This window comes from Kuraishia capsulata, genomic scaffold, assembly GCF_000576695.1.
Source record: "Kuraishia capsulata CBS 1993 genomic scaffold, Kuraishia_capsulata_scaffold_6, whole genome shotgun sequence".
Classification (NCBI taxonomy): Eukaryota; Fungi; Ascomycota; class Pichiomycetes; order Pichiales; family Pichiaceae; genus Kuraishia; species Kuraishia capsulata.
The window spans coordinates 808,943-828,305 of record NW_019172955.1 but is presented as its reverse complement, the minus strand read 5'-3'; the positions used below and the strand labels follow the sequence as shown (position 1 = coordinate 828,305).

The 19,363-nt window shown below is 45.3% G+C and overlaps 9 protein-coding genes across 9 annotated transcripts; 5 read left to right on the top strand and 4 right to left on the bottom strand.

The window, feature by feature from the left end:
- Window positions 1–51: 51 nt before the first annotated feature.
- KUCA_T00005188001 (uncharacterized protein) lies at window positions 52–3,135 on the top strand (the record flags this gene model as incomplete). The annotated part of the gene is made up of 1 exon (XM_022600359.1): window positions 52–3,135. One exon carries the CDS (start codon window positions 52–54, stop codon window positions 3,133–3,135), a length of 3,084 nt encoding a protein of 1,027 aa, XP_022461188.1.
- A 163-nt stretch (window positions 3,136–3,298) lies between these two features.
- Window positions 3,299–3,754, bottom strand: KUCA_T00005187001 (uncharacterized protein; the record flags this gene model as incomplete). Its single annotated transcript, XM_022600358.1, has 1 exon — window positions 3,299–3,754. The coding sequence occupies one exon, from the start codon at window positions 3,752–3,754 to the stop codon at window positions 3,299–3,301; it is 456 nt and encodes a 151-aa protein (XP_022461187.1).
- A 243-nt stretch (window positions 3,755–3,997) lies between these two features.
- On the top strand, window positions 3,998–5,977 carry KUCA_T00005186001 (uncharacterized protein; the record flags this gene model as incomplete). The annotated part of the gene is made up of 1 exon (XM_022600357.1): window positions 3,998–5,977. The coding sequence occupies one exon, from the start codon at window positions 3,998–4,000 to the stop codon at window positions 5,975–5,977; it is 1,980 nt and encodes a 659-aa protein (XP_022461186.1).
- Window positions 5,978–6,287: 310 nt separating this feature from the next.
- Window positions 6,288–7,088, top strand: KUCA_T00005185001 (uncharacterized protein; the record flags this gene model as incomplete). The annotated part of the gene is made up of 3 exons (XM_022600356.1): window positions 6,288–6,414; window positions 6,510–6,969; window positions 7,031–7,088. 3 exons carry the CDS (start codon window positions 6,288–6,290, stop codon window positions 7,086–7,088), a joined length of 645 nt encoding a protein of 214 aa, XP_022461185.1.
- A 131-nt stretch (window positions 7,089–7,219) lies between these two features.
- Window positions 7,220–8,731, bottom strand: KUCA_T00005183001 (uncharacterized protein; the record flags this gene model as incomplete). Its single annotated transcript, XM_022600355.1, has 1 exon — window positions 7,220–8,731. One exon carries the CDS (start codon window positions 8,729–8,731, stop codon window positions 7,220–7,222), a length of 1,512 nt encoding a protein of 503 aa, XP_022461184.1.
- A 521-nt stretch (window positions 8,732–9,252) lies between these two features.
- Window positions 9,253–10,926, bottom strand: KUCA_T00005182001 (uncharacterized protein; the record flags this gene model as incomplete). Its single annotated transcript, XM_022600354.1, has 1 exon — window positions 9,253–10,926. One exon carries the CDS (start codon window positions 10,924–10,926, stop codon window positions 9,253–9,255), a length of 1,674 nt encoding a protein of 557 aa, XP_022461183.1.
- Window positions 10,927–11,348: 422 nt separating this feature from the next.
- On the bottom strand, window positions 11,349–12,998 carry KUCA_T00005181001 (uncharacterized protein; the record flags this gene model as incomplete). The annotated part of the gene is made up of 1 exon (XM_022606339.1): window positions 11,349–12,998. One exon carries the CDS (start codon window positions 12,996–12,998, stop codon window positions 11,349–11,351), a length of 1,650 nt encoding a protein of 549 aa, XP_022461182.1.
- A 1,083-nt stretch (window positions 12,999–14,081) lies between these two features.
- Window positions 14,082–16,076, top strand: KUCA_T00005180001 (uncharacterized protein; the record flags this gene model as incomplete). Its single annotated transcript, XM_022606338.1, has 1 exon — window positions 14,082–16,076. The coding sequence occupies one exon, from the start codon at window positions 14,082–14,084 to the stop codon at window positions 16,074–16,076; it is 1,995 nt and encodes a 664-aa protein (XP_022461181.1).
- A 230-nt stretch (window positions 16,077–16,306) lies between these two features.
- KUCA_T00005179001 (uncharacterized protein) lies at window positions 16,307–19,336 on the top strand (the record flags this gene model as incomplete). The annotated part of the gene is made up of 1 exon (XM_022606337.1): window positions 16,307–19,336. One exon carries the CDS (start codon window positions 16,307–16,309, stop codon window positions 19,334–19,336), a length of 3,030 nt encoding a protein of 1,009 aa, XP_022461180.1.
- Window positions 19,337–19,363: the final 27 nt, after the last annotated feature.

Below are 19,363 nucleotides of genomic sequence, written 5' to 3'. Positions count from 1 at the left end.
TTAATCCGGCTAGCTATTTGGATTCTAGAATGCCATAGTTAAGGCAGACTAATGAATTTTTCAATCAACCTTGATTTCGGTACACGACCACTGGGCCTGCTCTTCGGGTGGAAGCTAGCAAGACAATCTTTGATGGTGGTTACATCTGAAGTCAATCAGACACAGGCAACTATTGAAGCTATGGACAAACAGGGTTTGCTGCAATTGCTACAAGACACTCTATCGCCGCAACAACAGGTCCGACAGAATGCCGAACAGGTACTGTTGAACGCTCAGAAGCAGTCCGGGCTACTACTAGCATGTCTTGAACTGGCCGCCGACTCGTCCCAGAAGCAGGAAGTCCAGGCGGCTGCTGCTATTTATTTCAAGAACGTGGTAAGGAAATATTGGTATGTGAAGGGTGGTGTGCCGGATCGCCTGAAAGAATTTGAGATCAATCCTCAGGAGAAGACCTCCATAAAGGCCCAGCTTATACCAGCAATAGTCTCAGTGAGCTTTTCCAAAGGCCATGTTTCTTCGCAGTTGACGTCATCTTTGCAAATAATATTGGCTCTCAAGGATTGGCCTGATTTGTTGGAAGGTACTGTCCAATTGCTTAGGAACGCTTCCGACCTCAAGTACGTCTATACTGGGCTATTGTGTTTGAAAGAGCTACTCAAACTGGAGAGATACGAGGTTAATGCTCATAGGCAGAAGTTGAACCAAATGGTGGAGGTCACGTTTCCAATTCTGGAGCCTTTGCTACCGACTCTGGTGCAAAATTTCCATGATTCAAAGTCTGGAGAGATGTGTTATACTGTTCTGAAGATCTTCAAGTACAGTGTATTCACGTATCTGCCCCCCTATCTCGCCTCTGACTTGAATAAGCTGTCCAGTTGGTGTACTTTTCATCTAAACATTATCAGTGCTTCCTTGCCTGATGAAATTCTTGGCTTGGAGGACGATGATCGCACGAAGACACAGGATTCCCGATCCAAGGCGAAGAAATGGGCCTATGGTAATCTCAATAGGTTCCAGAGCAGACACGGTGGTGGAATTGCATCTCGTAAAGAGGATGTTCAGCTGGCGGCGGCGTTTTGCGAGCATTTTACACCGCTGATTCTCAACTGTTATTGGGATATCATCAGTCAATGGCATGTGGACTCCCGCAAGAACTGGCTCAGTTCTGCCGCCCTGTACCATCTCATTGGGTTTATGAACGAGTGTATCACCATTGATGCTACCTGGCCCATGATAGAAAGCAAATTAAGCGCAATCTTGAGCCACATAGCAGTGCCTACTCTGTGTGCCACGGAAGCAACCGTTGAACTGTTCGAAGATGAACCAGAAGAGTATCTCAGACGTTTCTTTGATTTCAGCAGAGAGCAGAATACAGCAGATGTGGCATCATCAACTTTGGTCTACACTTTGGCCAGATCCAGGTTTTCCGAGTCTATACCTCTGATCATTCAACTATTGAGTGAGTTGTTTGCAGCCAGACAGTCCAACCTCGAAGATCCCAAGTTCGCATTGCAAAGTGAAGCAGGACTGAGAATTCTGGGAACCGTATGGGATAGCATTTCCAAGACAACCAGTCCAGTTCATCATCAGCTCGAGGATATTGTGAAATCGTTCGTGTTGCCCCAACTTCAAGATAAGAAGTTTCCGTTTTTGCAGGCAAGAGCCTGTGAAACGCTGTCCCTCATCGATCTCAAATTCACGGACATGGACCTATTGTCGAAACTGTTTGAGTCCACGTCTGATTGTCTCGAGAAAACCAATTCGTTGCCATTACAGGTTGAAGCTGCTGATGCTTTGAGATTTTTGGTAGGAAACGAGGTTGTGGAAAGGGCCCTCGCCCCACGTATTCCAATGATCATGTCGCAATTGTTGGACTTCTCCAATCGCTACGAGATTGATCTCATCAACAACATCATTGACGACTTTGTGCTGAAGTTTGCCAAAGAACTCGAGCCTTTTGCTGTTCAGTTGGCAAATAACCTGTGTCAACAATTCTTGAGACTTGGGTCTGAGCTCATTCAGTTAGAATCCGAAAACCCAAACTCTGCGGATGGTTCTGAGAAGGAGTACCAGGCTGGAAGCATTATGAACACAATGACCACCATGATCTTTTCCATGACCAGTTCGGCTGAACTGACCCAAAATTTGTTGAGAGAATTCTCACCTGCCATATCATTGGTTCTAGACAATGCTTTGACCATATTTTCTACAGAAGCAATGGAGATTCTCGAAACTGCCAACTATACCTTGAAGAAGATGACTGCGGAGATGTGGCATTTCTTCGATCTCACGCTGAACGCATTCAACCTTTACGGGAATGAGTATTACGAGGATTACCAAGCCTTTTTTGATACGTGTGTGACGTATGGGTTCCGTGATGCTGGGTTCAATGACCAAAGGGTGCAGAAGTTTGTGACCTCTATTTTGGAGCTACTAAACGAGAGACAGGAGGAAGGCGAAGTTGTTGATTTCTGCTACGAACTATTATACAGTATTGTGCTAGCCATCGGTCCTTCTGTGTCGGTTGCTTTGGGGGAGATTTGGAAGCTGGTGGTGACAGTGGAGACCAATTTGCAGCTGTCCGAGGAGCTGGCCCCGGACTTTGATATCTCATTGAGATCGTTTCTGAAACTGATGCTGAGTGCGTTGTACGTATGTCCGTCTCAAGTTATTGTCGCCATTGGACCAGAACACTTCTTCAAATACGTGGAGTTGTATTTTAACAATGCAGATGAATACTTCATCACAGTGTTTGACTTCAAATTGCAGATTATGGCACTGATGTCTCTGCTACTGAACATAGAACAAATTCCACCACTGCAATCACATTCCCAGAGCATATTCGAGAAGCTGCTGAGATGTCTTGAGATTTTACCTTCTGTGCTCACCAAGCGCATGGAGCTCATAAAGAGCGACCTGGCTACCACCAAAGAGGCTGCACTGGGAGAGGAGGAGGAGGATTGGAACAACGTTGATGAACAGGAGTCAAAGGAACTTACCAGGGACACAGCACTGGATTCGGTGAACATATATGCCGAGTTCAAGCAGTTTATGGCAAATCAAACGCCCCAGAATCTGGCCGCGACTCTTCCAGAGGACAAGCAGAAGTTGATACAGTTGTTGACGAGTTCGTGAAGATGTGCTGAAATACTCGTAGAGGACAAATTGATACAGCGGTTGACGCGTTCGTGATGTGTTGTCGAATTCATTAAGATTGGAGATATTGTATACAATTGGAAAAGAAAATAGGCAACGCAATGAAATCGGTTTGAAATTTCATTCATTATAGGTTCGTCTCTTAGTCGGTATCGTTCTCATCCTTGACGGGCACCTGGTTTTGCTGTAGCCTATTTCTGCTAGCTCTGAACAACTCCTCTTGTTGTTTGAGCAACTCCTCTTCAGAAAGCCCGCTATTCTGAAATTTGTTGTTTCTTCTATCTTTGCCCTTGGAGATTTCCTTATGCTCTGAGAGAAGCTTCTCTATGTGTGGAACGTAGTCAACGAACCCCAGTTCATTTAACGCATTTATCACATGATCTGTGGATATGGTCTTTTTTGATTCCTTTTCCGCGATATCGTTCGATTCTGTAGACAACATCATGATGAACTCTATGCAACACTCTATCAAAGCCTCTCTGGCATCTTTGGTGAAGGTGAACTCGTTTGGGAGAATCTCGCTGATTATCTTCTGCACCGTGGCCTTCGGTAGCGAGAGGTCATCATTCAAACCTCCAGGAGCACCATATTCGGACATTTCTGAGGCAAAGAGTATTGGACGTGTTGCTCTGTGTTAGTTGGTTTCCCTCTGTTTGTTTGTGGCTCTTCGTAAGCTCTGTTTTGCTGACGACCGGGTAACACCCCCGATGAGACCAAGGCCAAATTTTCTAGTGCTAGTCAAACTTTTGAAAAGTTTCAAAGAGATGAGAAGCGGTATCTTTTGCGTCTATTCATATACCTATTGTTCGTTCCTTTTTGTACATTTGGATACTCATTTTACATGTCTACGGATAGGACATTGCTGGCTTCGGCATTTGACCCACTGGGGCTGTATCTGGCCAGTGCCGTGCTGGACCTTGATGCTCACAAGGTGCGAGTGCAACCTGTGGATCCCACTGCTGCGGACTCAAATTCTACCATTTTTGTTCTGGAGAAGGAACAGAGGCTACAATGTCTCTCATGGGTGAGTTTGGGCTTGAGTACTTCGCTCAAAAAACAGAAGAAGGGAAAGACATCCATTGAGTCTAGAGCTATAGCCATTGGTCTCACCAACGGTAACACTGTTCTATATTCTCCTACGCTCAACAGCGTTGTTGCGACATTGACATCACCAAGCGGAATGGGTGTTGCCAATTTTCATTTTTCTACATACACGGGCACCGGGTTCACTGCCGATTTCTCCGGGACCATCCACGAATGGGACCTTTCCAGTTTCTCGCTCATAAGATCTTTCACCATTGCCAACGATTCAGGAGTGAGGATTGTGTCGACCACGAATTTGAATGGAAAAGTACACATTTTGGCTGCTTCTGAGTCGGTCTACTTGACTGCCTTGGAGACCCCAGTGGACGTGATCACAACATTTCCAGGCCATGTATCTGAAATCCACACTGTGTTGCCCATCTCTGATAGTCTGTTCCTGACCAGTGCCAAAGATGACAGGTTCATCAACTGTTACTCTTTGAAGTCTGGTAGTACTTCGCCCGAGATAATACTGGTTGCCTCGGACCCAATTTGGTCTGTTGCTCACGAGAAGAACGACCATGGCATGGACTTGTGTGTAGCGATCACGGATACTGGCAAAATGGAGATTTTCAACGACCCAACTAAGCCACCCGCAAAAGATATCAGCAAACTCAGCAAGAGAAATAGACATATAATGAGGTCCAAGAAGTCCAACGTTGTGTTGACATTAAGCAGACCCCTGGACAAGAACCCATCTCTAGAGTCTTTGCCTATTCAGGCCGTTACCATATCAGCCCGTCAGGTCATCATTTCATGGTTAGAGGAGGCTGTGATTCCATTTTTTGACAAACTGGCGTGGTGGAAGGAAGATGCGGAAGGACTCAAAAGCTTCGGATTCACTGAAAATGTCGAACTTGTGAAAGAGCGTCCAAATCTCAAACATACAGACCACAGACTGTATGGCCACGATGTTGCTGCCTCCAAGGCATACAATGAAGCGCATGCCGTTGTTATTAGTGGTGACCAGTACCAGGACCTCTCTGATGATGAAACCGACACCCAGACCCTTTCGGAGAAGCTGGAGGCATTGAACAAGTCAACACAGCAATCGAACGGTCTTTCCGGAAAGTCCAAAAAAGCCATGAATGCCGGCACTCTCACGGTTGTATTGACCCAGGCTCTTAGTTCCAATGACCACACTCTGTTGGAAAGCGTCATCAACAATAAGGATGATTGGATCATCAGAAACACAATCGCCAAACTTTCACCCAGTTTGGTGGTCACCCTCCTGAACAGGCTATCGGAGCGAATTGCTCGTAACTACAACAGACAGGGTGCCCTGAACGTGTGGATCAAATGGATAATGATCATCCATGGTGGCTACCTCAACAATTATCCAAGTCTGACAGCCGATCTTTCCACCTTGCACTCCACTCTCAACAGAAGAGCAAACACTCTGGACAGGCTATTGGAGTTAAAGGGAAAGGTGAGTCTGGTGCTGGACTCTATCCAACTCAAGAGAGAGATTCTGCATGGCTCCACCGACAGATATGATTTCGAAGAAAGTGACGAGGATGAGGTTGAGTATGTTGAAGAGCTTGATGATGCTCATTTGCTTGAAGATGACGATATTTCCATGTCTGAAGGTGATGAACAGTTGTCCAGTGCTCCAGAGTCCGACTCTGAGTCTGAAGACGATGAAGAACAAGACAATAGTGTTGATAGCGACGAGGAAGAAGCTGTTCAGCTCGTCGGCGACCAGATAAGCATAGGTAGTGATAAGGACGAGGAATAAACGATGTTTAATAGTTTACGGCATGAAAATCTGGACAAAACCGCAGTAGAACCGTAGTATGAGAATCATCAAACCTTCAACAAGCGGCTCAAGTCTGGCTTTGACCAAGGCCTCCATTTTCTTATCGATCTGTGTGTGCACGACCTCATCAGATTTCATTTTGGCGGGCAGCCATTTCTAACAGGATGCATTTCAAGACGTCAAAGATTTTTTTTCGACTCTTCTCTGGCTTTAAGTTCCACTTTCTGGCCTGCTGCTTGTTGCTCTCTACTATCTCGACACGTATTTTTGCTTTGTAAACTTTGCCACTATGTCTGCAGAAAATGACTCGGTTGATGAGGGCAAGATGTACATCTCGTACAATAACGTTCATCAGCTGTGCCAAGAGGCAGCCGAGAAGATCAAGCCCATGAAGCCCGATTTGATTGTTGCTATTGGTAAGTCTGGGACTATTTGAGCTGGAATTGAGTTTCTGTGAAGCAAAATCTGGTTTGGAGGACGCTTGGTTGAATTTTCCATACTAACTTCGCAGGTGGGGGAGGTTTCATCCCAGCCAGAATCTTGAGATCTTTCCTGAAAGAACCCGGTCAGCCCAATCTGAGAGTCATGGCTATTATTCTCTCTCTGTACGAGGACATTAATTCTGTTTCTACTGATGCAGAGAAGACAGGTACAGAGGTGGTGCGTGTGCAGTGGATCGACTATCTCAAGTCCAAGATTGACCTGGTTGGAAAGAACGTTCTGATTGTGGATGAGGTTGACGATACCAGAACCACACTACACTACGCAATTTCGGAGTTGCAAAAAGATGCGGATGCCCAGGCTGCAGCACAGGGAAAGCCCCCAGGTTCTACAAATTTTCTGGTATTCGTGCTTCACGATAAGGTGAAGCCCAAGAAGGCTGCTTTGCCTGCTAAGATCATGGACACTGGAAAATACCTGGCAGCCAGGACCGTTCCCGACGTCTGGATTGCATACCCTTGGGAGTCCACGTGAGTATTTTGTTTGGGATTGATTTTGGAGTTTGAAGGGTGATTTACTAACTTTTTTCAGTGACATTGTTCCTCATACGGAGATGGCCGTCAAGCAGGGAAATGATGCGTTTTTGTAAATGAGCTTGACTCATTGAAATGTACTGCAGAGGCTTATTGCCAGTCTTCTTCGTGTTTATCATAATACTAATTTTTAACATTTTACAGTCGCATAAAAATTAATTCAAATTAGAATATTGCAGTTTCAGACTTAGATTTTGCCGTACATGGTGAACAGATTGCGCATGGTAGCCATTGGAGGAACTGAAATTTCCAGACTATCTTGATCTTCTTCACGAGCTCCAAAACGCTCATCCGCGAGTTTTGATCTGGCAATGATCCAGCCTCTCATTATCAGCAAGGCAATGGCACTTCCAAAATATACACATCCCACAAATATTGCCGGATTGCGGTATTGGGCAGGAAACGAGTGGCCATCGATATCTTTTGACTTGAGGTCTATGCCAATAATTGGCGAGACAAACCCGGCCACCCCCAGAAAAATCCAGTTAACTGCAAGTCCGACTCCCATCTTCCTCAAACCAACAATCTTCGCAGTTACGGGAGGCATTGCTATCCAGAGCGTTCCCATCATGCCCCCCTCTATGAAGGCGAATATGATAGCCGAAGCCAAGTTTCTGATAGGAATCCACATTGCAATTGCAAAAACCCCCACAATTGCATGAAGAAAAATGGAAACATTGACAGGACCATAGTAATCCAGGATTCTTCCGCAAAAGGGTCGTATGGTCAAACTTCCCACGGAAACCATAGTGGAGACCACCGAGCCCTGTTGCGCGGTATATCCTAAAGATCTGGTAAAATCCGCCAGATTATACATCAAGACGACGTAACCCAACATGGTGAGCATCAAATAAATCACTTCGAGCCATATGCCAAAACACCTCCAAACCTGTCTGTCGTAGATCTTATACACCGGTCTGATATGTTTTTCTCTGGATCTGGCCAAAAACAGTCCTATGACGCTCAAACTAGCACACATTATAGCCTGGACTCGCAGAGACCATCTGAAACCATGCTTATTTATTATCTGCTGCATTGGCAAATTGAATATAATACCTCCCATTCCTGATCCAGCTGCTGCAAAGCCGATAGCTGTGCTTCTCTTCTTCCTGAACCATTGGGGAAGAAGATTGACGTTGGTGAGGGCCACCATCGACATTCCCACTCCCTCACAAGCTCCCTGGGTCAGCAGGATTTGCCAGTACTTCGTGCTGAAACTAGCCAATAATGTTCCGGCAAGCTGGATGGTGATCCCGATCACGATGACTGACTTCAAGCCTATCCTTCCAACCATGTAGTTATACAGTGGAGCCAGAGGAAGACCACACCCAAAAACAATGCCACCAACAATTCCGAAATCGATTTTTGTTGCTCCCGGAAAAGTGTTGTTATTCAGATAATGTGCTAGGTAAATAGCGTAACCTGCGTTCGATCCCCATGTGCTAATGTTGAAGAAGAAACATGCTAACACTATGACCCAACCATACCCTCCATCTGGAACTTCCAATTGGAGGGGACCCGCATCTGTCTCCGAGGAAATTGCTTCTTCATCTTCCTTCTGGGTACTTTCACTCTTTCTGTCGAAATCTAGGTCTCCATTCTCACTTTCGTGATCGAATTGAGAGTCCCTTCGTCTCCCCTCCACTCTAGAGGGTACGGCTGTGTCTGTATCCACTGCCTTCACCTCTATTGCACTCATATTATTTTTTGTTTCTCGGAAATTCCCACCAACACCATGGAATATTGATTTTATCAATAAAAATTAGAAAATGTCTCCAACTTGTTGGGATACTAGTCAGTGACTCACGCAAAAGTGGGTGAAGTGAAACTTTTTGCGCGGAGGTGGGGAGATAGTTGCGGCACGCTTGGTCGGGCCGCCTGTTATCAGATGCGTTCAATGTGCGTTAGATTCGGCAGAAAATGACGATAATATCTGAGAAAGATAGCAAACTGTAATAATGTAATCGCTGAGTTATAGTACATATGAATGGGAATTGATCAATTTCCCTAGATATTGTCTTTAACTCAAGTTATCCGGCGAACCGGCCAACGGTTTATCTATGAAGATAAATAATATCTGCATGTAATGTGGCTCGTGCCTACGGTAACCGACGGGTTACAACGAATCTCCTACGATAAAATAGATGAAAAATGAGCGGTGTTTTTTGAGAATTTATAATCCTATTGTCATATCATGTTCATAAAGGTGCGAATATTACTTCACACAACGTCAAGGGTCACATTGTCCTGGAAGGAGGCCAGTTTGGTGGCCATGTCCTTTCTCTCTCCAGCCATCTGCACGGACTTTTTAACGTTAAAACCACCAGTGAGCAGGTCCTGAGTTTCTTCCAACTCCAATCCCGAAAGTTCTGGATAACAGTAGTAGATGAAAACCACCGACGCAAGCGTGACAAAGGCAAAAAATATAAACGTCCCTGATGGAGTCAGTTTCTCCATCATAGTAAGGAAGGTCATGGATAGTATCAAAGATCCCGACCAGTTAGTAGCTGTAGCGTAGGAAGTTCCTAAGCCACGCACAGATTGAGGAAATAGCTCCGATTGCTGCCATGGTACATTTCCAAGACCGCTAGCGTAAAATGCTACAAACGACATCATTCCCACAACGGTCAAGAGATTCCAAACTGCCCTGGAGGCCGTCACAGAAACACTTTCATCGGTGTTGAAATCCAGATGCGAAAATGTCCATGCACACACCAAAAGAGACACCAACATTCCCGGAACCGTCCAAAGCATGATCCGCCTTCTGCCAACCCTATCGATCACCAGGAAGGCCACTATCGTGAAAACGAAGTTGGTTCCCGCAACGATACATGACACCCCAATAGAGTTTTGAAACCCAATCATCTCGAATATTGTCCCAGAGAAATACATCAGCGCGTTGAATCCAGTAAGTTGTTGGATCCCCTGTAGACCACAGGCTATTATCAAGGCGCGTAAATTGGAGGGCACCGTGTGGATCTCCTTGATTTTACTCCAAATTTTGTGAAGACGCGATTCATTTTCTAGGTCCAAATCAGAGTTGAACGAAGAAAGTTCGGCGATATTTGCCGCTATCAAATCATTAGGAGCATCCAAGTAAATCTTCCGTAGGACCTCAGCCGCTTGGTTTGTCTTTCCAACCATTATCAGGTATCTCGGAGTGTCTGGAAGAAACAAAAAAGCCACCAATTGTACCATAGATGGTATCAGTGAGAATCCAACCAGAAATCTCCAAGTGATGTGTAAATAGCTGAAAAGAGCCCCCAAGGCATACGCAATCAGCTGTCCTCCGGTGATGGCTAGACAGTTGATAATCACCATTCTTCCTCGAAACTTCGAAGGTGCCAATTCTGACAGGTAAAGAGGTGCAATCAGTGATCCTATTCCGACCCCAATGCCCATCACCAGCCTCCCCGCTATCATAAAATGCACTGTCTTGGCAACACATTGCATGGAAGCACCAGCTATAAACAGCAGGTTGCATCCCATAATAGCCGGCTTCCGGCCCCAGGCATCTGCCAACGTACCAGCAACTATCGCTCCAAACAAAGCACCACAAGAAGTGGCAGACGTGATGTATTCTCTGTTGGTCAGAGAGAGTCCATCTCCACCAAGATCAGCGCCTATGCTCACCAACACCGAGGAAATGTAGCCCGTATCATAACCAAACATAAACCCGGATATAGAAGCCAGGAAAGTCAGCAAAATTGTCAAAGGTGAAGGTTTCACAGCGTATCCGTTGAGTATACTGGATGTGTTTTCGGAGAGAGCCGAGGATCGGGAAACAGATGCGTCATGGTGGGTTCTAGAGAATAATGTTCGACCGGACAAAAGCGATGAGTTAGATAGACCACGTTCTCTCGAAGGGATGGCCTTGAACCCTTGGTTGGACATTAATCCTTTGGGAGGAAAAGTCTATGTGAAAGCTACATCTTCAGAACCAGAGATACAACGCTAGAAGGTCAATATTGGGGTAGTAAAGGGGGGCTCGGTCGTGTGAAAATTAAGTGCTACCGGCGTAGCTCCGGCCTTGCATGAATGCTCTGTCCGCAAGTGCATATAGCTTCTCAGCGCAAGGAAGTATGATCTTTAAATCCGGTGTTAATGAACTACGGACATGAATCAAGGTTTCGATTCCAAAATCCTACGCTCAAGTGTAAAGAGTAAGCGATCAGCAATATTGATATTGGTTTATTGGACAAAATTTGCGTTTTAAGGCATATCTACATTCCACAAGCTGTTTTAATTAATCGTCAATCATTATTAGCAAATTCGAAAGCTACTGTCAATACCAATATTGACATTCTTATCTAATTCTAGACCTTGTCCACCAACTCCTCGGTGTTCTTCTCCAAATATTCCGCTAGTTCCTTCGCGTGTTGACGGCGGCGGGCAGAAGCCAGCTTCTTGGACTGCTTGATATTGAATCCACCAGTCAAAACCGCCTGAGTCTCTTCTAGCTCCATGTTGGAGAGCTCTGGATAACAGAAAAACACAAACACATATGCAACCAAACATAGACCAGCAAAGAAAGCGAACGTTCCCGTTGGGGTTATATTCTCCAACATCGTCAAAAATGTAGCAGAAATGACCAAAGAACCAGACCAGTTGGTAGCAGTAGCATATGATGCGCCAATACCACGAACGGATTGAGGAAACAACTCACATTGTTGCCATGGAACATTACCAATTCCCACGGCGTAAGTAGCGACAAAACACACCATTCCCACAATCACAACAATACCCCATCCCGTGATCTTAGTGTCCCTCAAAACTGCAGAGCCATCCTTGAACTCAATTTTAATATAATGGAACGAAATAGCACATACTATGAGCGATATCATCATTCCTGGAATACCAATCAGCAAAATGCGACGTCTGCCAACTCTGTCAATGACGAAAAAGGCCACCAGAGTGAAGACGAAGTTGGTACCAGCAACAATTACCGAAACAGCTGTAGAATTATCAAATCCAATAGCTTGAAAAATAGTGCTTGAGAAGTACATCAGCGAGTTGAATCCGGTGAATTGTTGAATGCCCTGCAATGCACATGCAATAACCAAGGCTCTGAAGTTGGAAGGAACTCTGTGAATCTCCTTAATACCTTCCCAAGTTCTGGAAAACACGTTTGAGCCGGGTAATTCGTTATTGAGCTGCATGAACTCGCCAATCTTGGTTTCTATCAAGGCTTGGGAAGCACCAGGGTGAGTCCTAGAAATAACTCCGGCAGCCTTCTCCGTTTTACCCTTTGAGATGAGATATCTTGGTGTTTCTGGCAAGAAGAAGAAAGCCACAAGTTGAATTGCTGGTGGAATCATGGACAATCCAACCACAACTCTCCAGCCATTGTGGACTTGATCCAGACCAGCACCAACGCCGTACGCGATCAGTTGGCCACCTGTTATACCAAGACAGTTAATCACGACGAGTCTACCTCTGAATCTAGATGGAGCCAATTCTGAGATGTAAAGAGGGGCAATTAGCGAACCAATACCCACTCCAAACCCCATCACAAGTCTACCAGCAATCATTGTCCAAACGGTATGGGCTCCACACTGTATAGCAGCACCCACCACGAACAACACGTTCGATGTCATAACCACCGGCTTTCTGCCAAACAAGTCTGCGCAGATTCCAGCAAAAATTGCCGATATCAAAGCACCTAAGGATGTTGCTGCAGTGATGAACTCCTGTTGGCCATAGGTCAGTTCACTACCAAAATCCTTTCCAATGGAAACCAACGCCGACGATATGTATCCGGTATCATATCCAAACATGAATCCCGAAATAGATGCCAGAACAGTGAGGCAAATCACCAAAAGCGATGGTTTCGCGTTGTTGAATGCCATCAACATCGAGGCGTCATCCTCGTCGTTCTTGGGTATTATATTTGAGATCGGCAGTCCCTCGGAAGTGGTGGAGATATCCGCCGTTGACGAACGATGTTCCTTCAACTCAACAGACATCTTATAAATTAAACTTTTCAGACCTTAAGAAGTATATCAAAATAGAGGGGTGTTAGGAAGAGAAGAAAAACAAATGGAAGTGCGGGCAGCCCCTCTTATGTACGTCGGCTGCACGAACGGAGAAATCTAGCTTTCGTGTGATTGGTCGTGGTTGCGAAATTTCTAGAACTTTTTTGATTATAGTCACCACAATCAATTTAAAACGGTGGAAAAAAAGGGATCTCAAATACGAGCATGAGGTACACGTTAAAATATTCTTTTTATGCTTTTATTTCTTATCTGGAGTCATAAATCTCGAACTCTTCATGGACAACCTCTCGCGTAGAGTGTCACCCGATGGGGAGGGACCTCCGAGAAAATTGCCTAAAACGGTGACTCCTCCTTCGGGACCGGGGCGTTGATAGATTTTGTCTTTACACTACCTGGTGGTTGAGCTTCCACGGGCTATTTCAGCCTTGAGTGGTGTTGAGTGGTGTTGAGTGGTGACGATTTTGCCAGAAAAACAGGTGGCTTTCTCTCGAATCTTCGAATTTGCACATCTTTAGACTACTCTCGCTCTTTGTACCCACGTCTCTTAGCTATTACCGGTCTTGGTTAGACACCTACGTGCCATTCACTGGACAAAGGACTAACAAACTGTTTATCCATAAAAAAAATACCTGTTTCTACCTTCTGCGAGCCGCTTCGGCCGATTTATCTGCACTTGCTACATAATAACGGTTTTCAAACGGTGTGCCAGAGCCGCGCGGAGTGGATATTCACGGCACCAGAGCCGTTTAGAAAGTATCCGTCAGATGGCGTGGCTCTGAACTGGAAAAAAAACCAGCAAAGTTTAAACGGCCTCCATTTGTAAAGCTTTCAACTATATCCCAAGCACAGCTCTTATTCGACATTAGAACTGTCTAAACAACTATGGACTTCTCGAAACCTAGCTAAAAAGCCTTTCAGCCATAACCGTCAAACCCTTCAAACAAAGTCGTTCCCCAACAGAAAGGCGGCCGGAAACTTGATATCCGCACAACCGCATGGATGCATTTTATGAGAAGAGCCCCTAACGAACACATCCAACATATATAACCGCCTATGACCCTTGTGAGAATTGCCCGATTTTTGCACAGAAAGTCCCTGAATCTTCACAGAGGTTACTCAACAATGGTTTTGGACAAATATCCCAACATCTCGCCCAAGTTGGCAAAGGTGCTGCTTCCTCACCTTCCCAAGTCATCCCCAGAGCTAGACTACTCGACTTTATCGAACTACCACAACTTCAAGATTACAAAGACGACTTTGGACCTGGAGGTTTCTTTCGATAAAAAGGCTTTGATTGGACAGGTTGGCTACCAGATTAGTCGTCTTTCTGCTGTCGAGTCTGTGATACTTGATACTGCCCATTTGGACGTTAAAGCGGCTTATGTCAATGGAAGAGCCGTTGACTTCACCTTTGGAACCAAACACGAAACACTCGGAACTCCACTGATAGTTTCACTTCCAGAAACTGCTTCCCTATTTACTATTTCAATCGATTTTGAGACAACTGCGGGTGGGACTGCCTTGCAATGGTTGGACCCTCCTCAGACGGATGGTGGAAAACTGCCATATCTCTTCTCCCAATGTGAGCCTATCCATGCCCGTTCTTTTTTCCCATGCTTTGACACTCCCTCGATCAAGTCTACCTATGCGTATAATGTGACTTCTCCGTTGCCAGTTCTGGTAGCCGCGCGTGCAGTTGGAGAGCCTGAGGCTGTCTCTGGTGATCGCAAGCTGTACAAGTTCGAGCAACCTGTGCCAATTCCATCTTATCTTGTGGCTATGGCTGCAGGTGATCTTGTGGGAGCTAGAGCTGGTCCCAGATCGCAAGTTTTCAGCGAACCTTGCGTTATTGATAGGTGTACCTACGAGTTCGAGAAGGACATGGAGAACTTCATTGAGACCGCGGAGAAGCTAGTGTTTGACTACGAATGGGAAACCTACAATGTCCTCGTGTTGAACAGGGCAATGCCTTTTGGAGGAATGGAAAACCCCAACATGACGTTTGTGACTCCCACCTTGATTTCTGGTAATAGGGAGAATGTGGATGTCATTGCACACGAACTTGCTCATTCGTGGGCTGGAAATCTGGTCACCAATTGTTCGTGGGACCACTTTTGGCTCAACGAAGGATGGACAGTTTATCTCGAAAGGAGAATAATGGGTGCTCTTCATGGCGAACAGACCAGACATCTTAGTGCTATTGTTGGTTGGACTGACTTGGAGAACTCCATCAGGGCAATGGGCAAGTCTGCTGAAAGATTCTCAACTCTGGTACAGGACTTGAAGGACCAGACTCATCCAGACGATGCTTTCTCCAGCGTTCCTTACGAAAAGGGTTTCTGCTTGCTTTACACTCTGGAACAAACTTTGGGAGGTTTTGAGGTGTTTGACCCGTTTCTGTCGTTCTACTTCTCCAAGTACAAGTACAAGTCTTTGGACACTTTTGAGTTCCTAGACACTTTGTACGGGTTCTTTTCGGACAAAACTGAGCTTCTGGACTCAATTGACTGGAATACTTGGTTGTACGCTCCAGGTCTCCCACCAAAGCCCAAGTTTGACACTACTTTGGTAGATGAATGTTACTCTCTTGCGCAAAAATGGGTCAAGGTCAGCTCCGAGAATCCAACTAAAAAATTGCTGACGGAACAATTCAGTGCTAAGGATATTGCGCACTTCAAAGGAAACCAGAACGAGGTATTTTTGGACACTTTGGTCGCTCTAGAAGGAGTTCATGGCTTTTCCTGGGCTTCTGAAGGAGGACAATTGGCACTGTCGGTCATGGAATCAGTGTATTCCTACTATGCCAAAACTCAAAATGCCGAATATCTGTACAGATGGTTAAGGTTGCAACTCACCGGAAGAGTTACTTCTTACTACACAGAACTGGCCGATTGGCTAGGAACTGTGGGAAGAATGAAGTTTGTGAGACCAGCCTATGTCTTGCTAGACAGGGTCGACCGTGACCTGGCTATCGCTACCTTCAGAAAGTATGAGATGTCATACCACCCTATTTGCAGATCTCAGGTGAAGAAGGATCTAGGGTTGTAATGAAGCATAGAACATCAAATAAAATATAGAATTTTGTACATCAGATCCTAAGTTGCTGCACCATGTTTTGGCCATACAATATTTCACTTCAAAATTGGTTATGTGGCCCTGGTTGTGGAAACAGACGCGATGCGGGAGCGCGTTTTGGGCATGCCACTTCCCCGTTCTCTTGATACACGCGGTTCACAATAGCCACGTCAATCGGTGTGCAACACTGCTTTTTGTGTCAGATGGAGGGTGTACTCGACGCCAAGGAGTCTGAATCGTCTTTCCGAGAAATTACGAGTTCTCCGGAGTCAATACCGGCGGGTAGCGACCCTCACACATCCATGGTAGAAGACATGGTGATACAGAGGCCCGTTTCGGTGAGCATGTTTGACAGATTTAGACCAGCAGTGATACGAGAAAAGAGCAGTTTTTCGGTAGAAAGTGAAGCTACAAAACCAGCAAAGTTGAGGACGAACACATATGATAAAGGGTCAGATAAGAGTGTGGAAGCTGCTACCAGGCCACATCAAAAGTCTTGTTCGGCAAAGGTTTCGCGTGGGAACATTTTGAGCTTCGTGTCGGATCCGCAACAAGCGACTGTTAGTGATATTTCAGTTCCATTAAGCCCGGTTGAGATTGTGGAGTTGGACGAGGCTGAATCTTCTCAAACGCAGGCTCCAGCTTCAGATAAAGAGGCCGCGGTGAAAGTTTCCCCGATGGACTTTTTTCGAATGGTCAGAGACAAGGACAAGAAGAAGAATTTGGACATTGAGAGAAAGGAACAAGCCACCACTGAAACAGAATTTAAAAAGGAGGACTTGGAAGGAGCAATCAGCGATACGATACTGGCATATAATGAAGGGCAAGATTCAGAGGATGTATCATCTAGTATTATTGAGGATTCCTTGGTGGGCTTTTCTCCAGTTCTGGGAAGCAGCAATACGCAGCCGGATGCAATTGATAATACTGTTGTTTCATCTAGCCCAAAAGAAGTTCCTGGGGTAAGCGAATTGAACTCCGCTCCGGTTGAGGCTTCCAGCATACAGCCCGTAAGGGTTTCGCCGATGGACATATTCAAAAGTTTCAGAGACAAGGATAGGAAGCAAAATATTAAAAGCCGAATTGTTGTGATGAAGATAAGTCCTAAGAGACTAGCTAGTGTGACAGGCGCAGGTACCTCGCACGAGGCAATCAATATAGATGAAGATGAATCAGTCAGCTCAGTCAAGTCTGTCGGTCCAGATCTGAGTGCTACTGCCACAGCTTCTCCAATGGACATATTTAAGAGTTTCAGAGAAAAAGATGCACAGAAAGCTGTACCCGCGACGACTCCGGAGAATGTGATTGGGGCCTCTGGTGATGAGATTGATGTTATCCACATAGAATCTTCGGATGATGATCTGGGCAGCCGACCGCTTACAAAGAAAACCAAAAAGCCTTCAAAGTCGGACAAGCAGTCCAAGAAACTTCCAACGAAAGGATTTATGGTCACCATACCAATCAGCTCAGAGAAGCTCAAGACCATCAAAATCAAGCCAGAACCAAATCCGCTGCTCAGTAGGGGAAACATTGATTTTGCTGGGGCTTTTGAAAGTTCCAGGCCCAGCTCGGGCTACTCTTTCTTTTCGGATGTATCCAATAGAGCAAAAGAAGCCGCTATTGAAAAAGGGAAGGGTATAGAGAGGCCTTGGAAAATGAAGGAAATGAAAGCTCCAGTTCTGAAAAAAGACGAATTCTTGGTGAGAAATATGGAGGACGAGGTCACTGAAAAAGAACTGTTGGCTGGACTCAAGATCCGCACCACGAGTCCTGCACCCTTTGAGGTCTCAGCAGAGGAGACCTCCGCTCTCATGAGATCCGACAGGGCAAAAGTCAAACACGATCAGCATAAACACTATACGTACACCATGGAAGAATTTGATATCAGGTTACTGAGAGATATTGCAATTCTGACATGTCTCGATCTCCAAAAAGATGAACGATTCAACCGTTTGCAAGACATAATGGCAGATCCTTTCATTGTCAAAGAGATGAGGAAGTCGAGCCGACAATGGTGCGATCTTTTCGCTCCAACCAGACATTCTGAATTGCTGATTTCTAGAACCACGAGAAATTCCATCAATGACTGGATTGTGAATGCGTTCAAAAGACTCAAGTCCATCAACACTAAAGCCAGAGAGGCGTACCTCAACACGAAGAAAACTCATGATGATGACGATATGGATTTCATTGTTGATTATGATGAACCTTCTGATGATGAGGTGTTTGTGCCGTTGTTGATCTTGCAAGGAGAAAATGGTTGCGGTAAGACCTCAGCTGTCTATGCTATTGCCGAAGACGAGCTTAATGGCCATGTTTTTGAGATAAACACAGGTCAGGAAAGGGCCAAAAAAGATATCAATTTCCACCTGAAGCAGATTGGGACGACCCAGACTGTCAACGCAAAAACAGAGAGCGATAACACCAAGAACGGAGTCATTTTGTTCGACGATTGTGACGTTGTATTTGAAGAACTGGATAAAGACTTTTGGTCAGCCATTCGAAATCTCATGTCGTACTCACACCGCCCGGTCATTTTGACGTGTGAATCAATTGACTCGATTCCTTCTAGCATCATTGACCATGCGACAATATACACTCTGAAAAAACCGAGTCAGAGGGTTTTGAAAGAGTATTTGGATGCTGTTGCTCTGATAATGGGATTCAAAGTGCACTCAGAGATTTTGGAGGAGATATCAGGTCTCAGAGATACGAGGAAAGCGTTAATGCAATTGAATCTACTTTGCAGCGGAAGGTTGCCAAAACATTCCCTCTGTGAGGTTGGTGTAAGAGCGCAAGAAGATGAAGAGATTCCAATTATAGCTGGGTCTCAGGCTGATGCTACTGCCGAAAGTTCCACTGAATTTTCGTGCAAATCTCTGGAAGAATTGTACAAAAAATACGATTCCTTCGACGAATTGACTGGTGAAATACCGGAAACATTGTCTTCAGGCTTTGACCTCAGAGAAGGGTTCCTGTCGTTCTACTCTTCCAGGCTTTACAGATCAGGAAGTAGGGCCAAAGAAAGAAGATTTCATGATAGTTACGACTTCATTGATTGCCATCCAAGAACTGCGTTCAATGCGTTATCACAGGAGTCTTTTGCCATTCAAGTCGCACCTTTCATCCGGAGCATGGCCAGTGTGGATCTTTTAAAAAGCGATATGAACAAAAAGAGGTTCAGCGAAAGTCCTACGTTCGTATGGGACACACCATTGTATATTAGGGAATAAGCATTTCACAAACACGCATTTGTTATA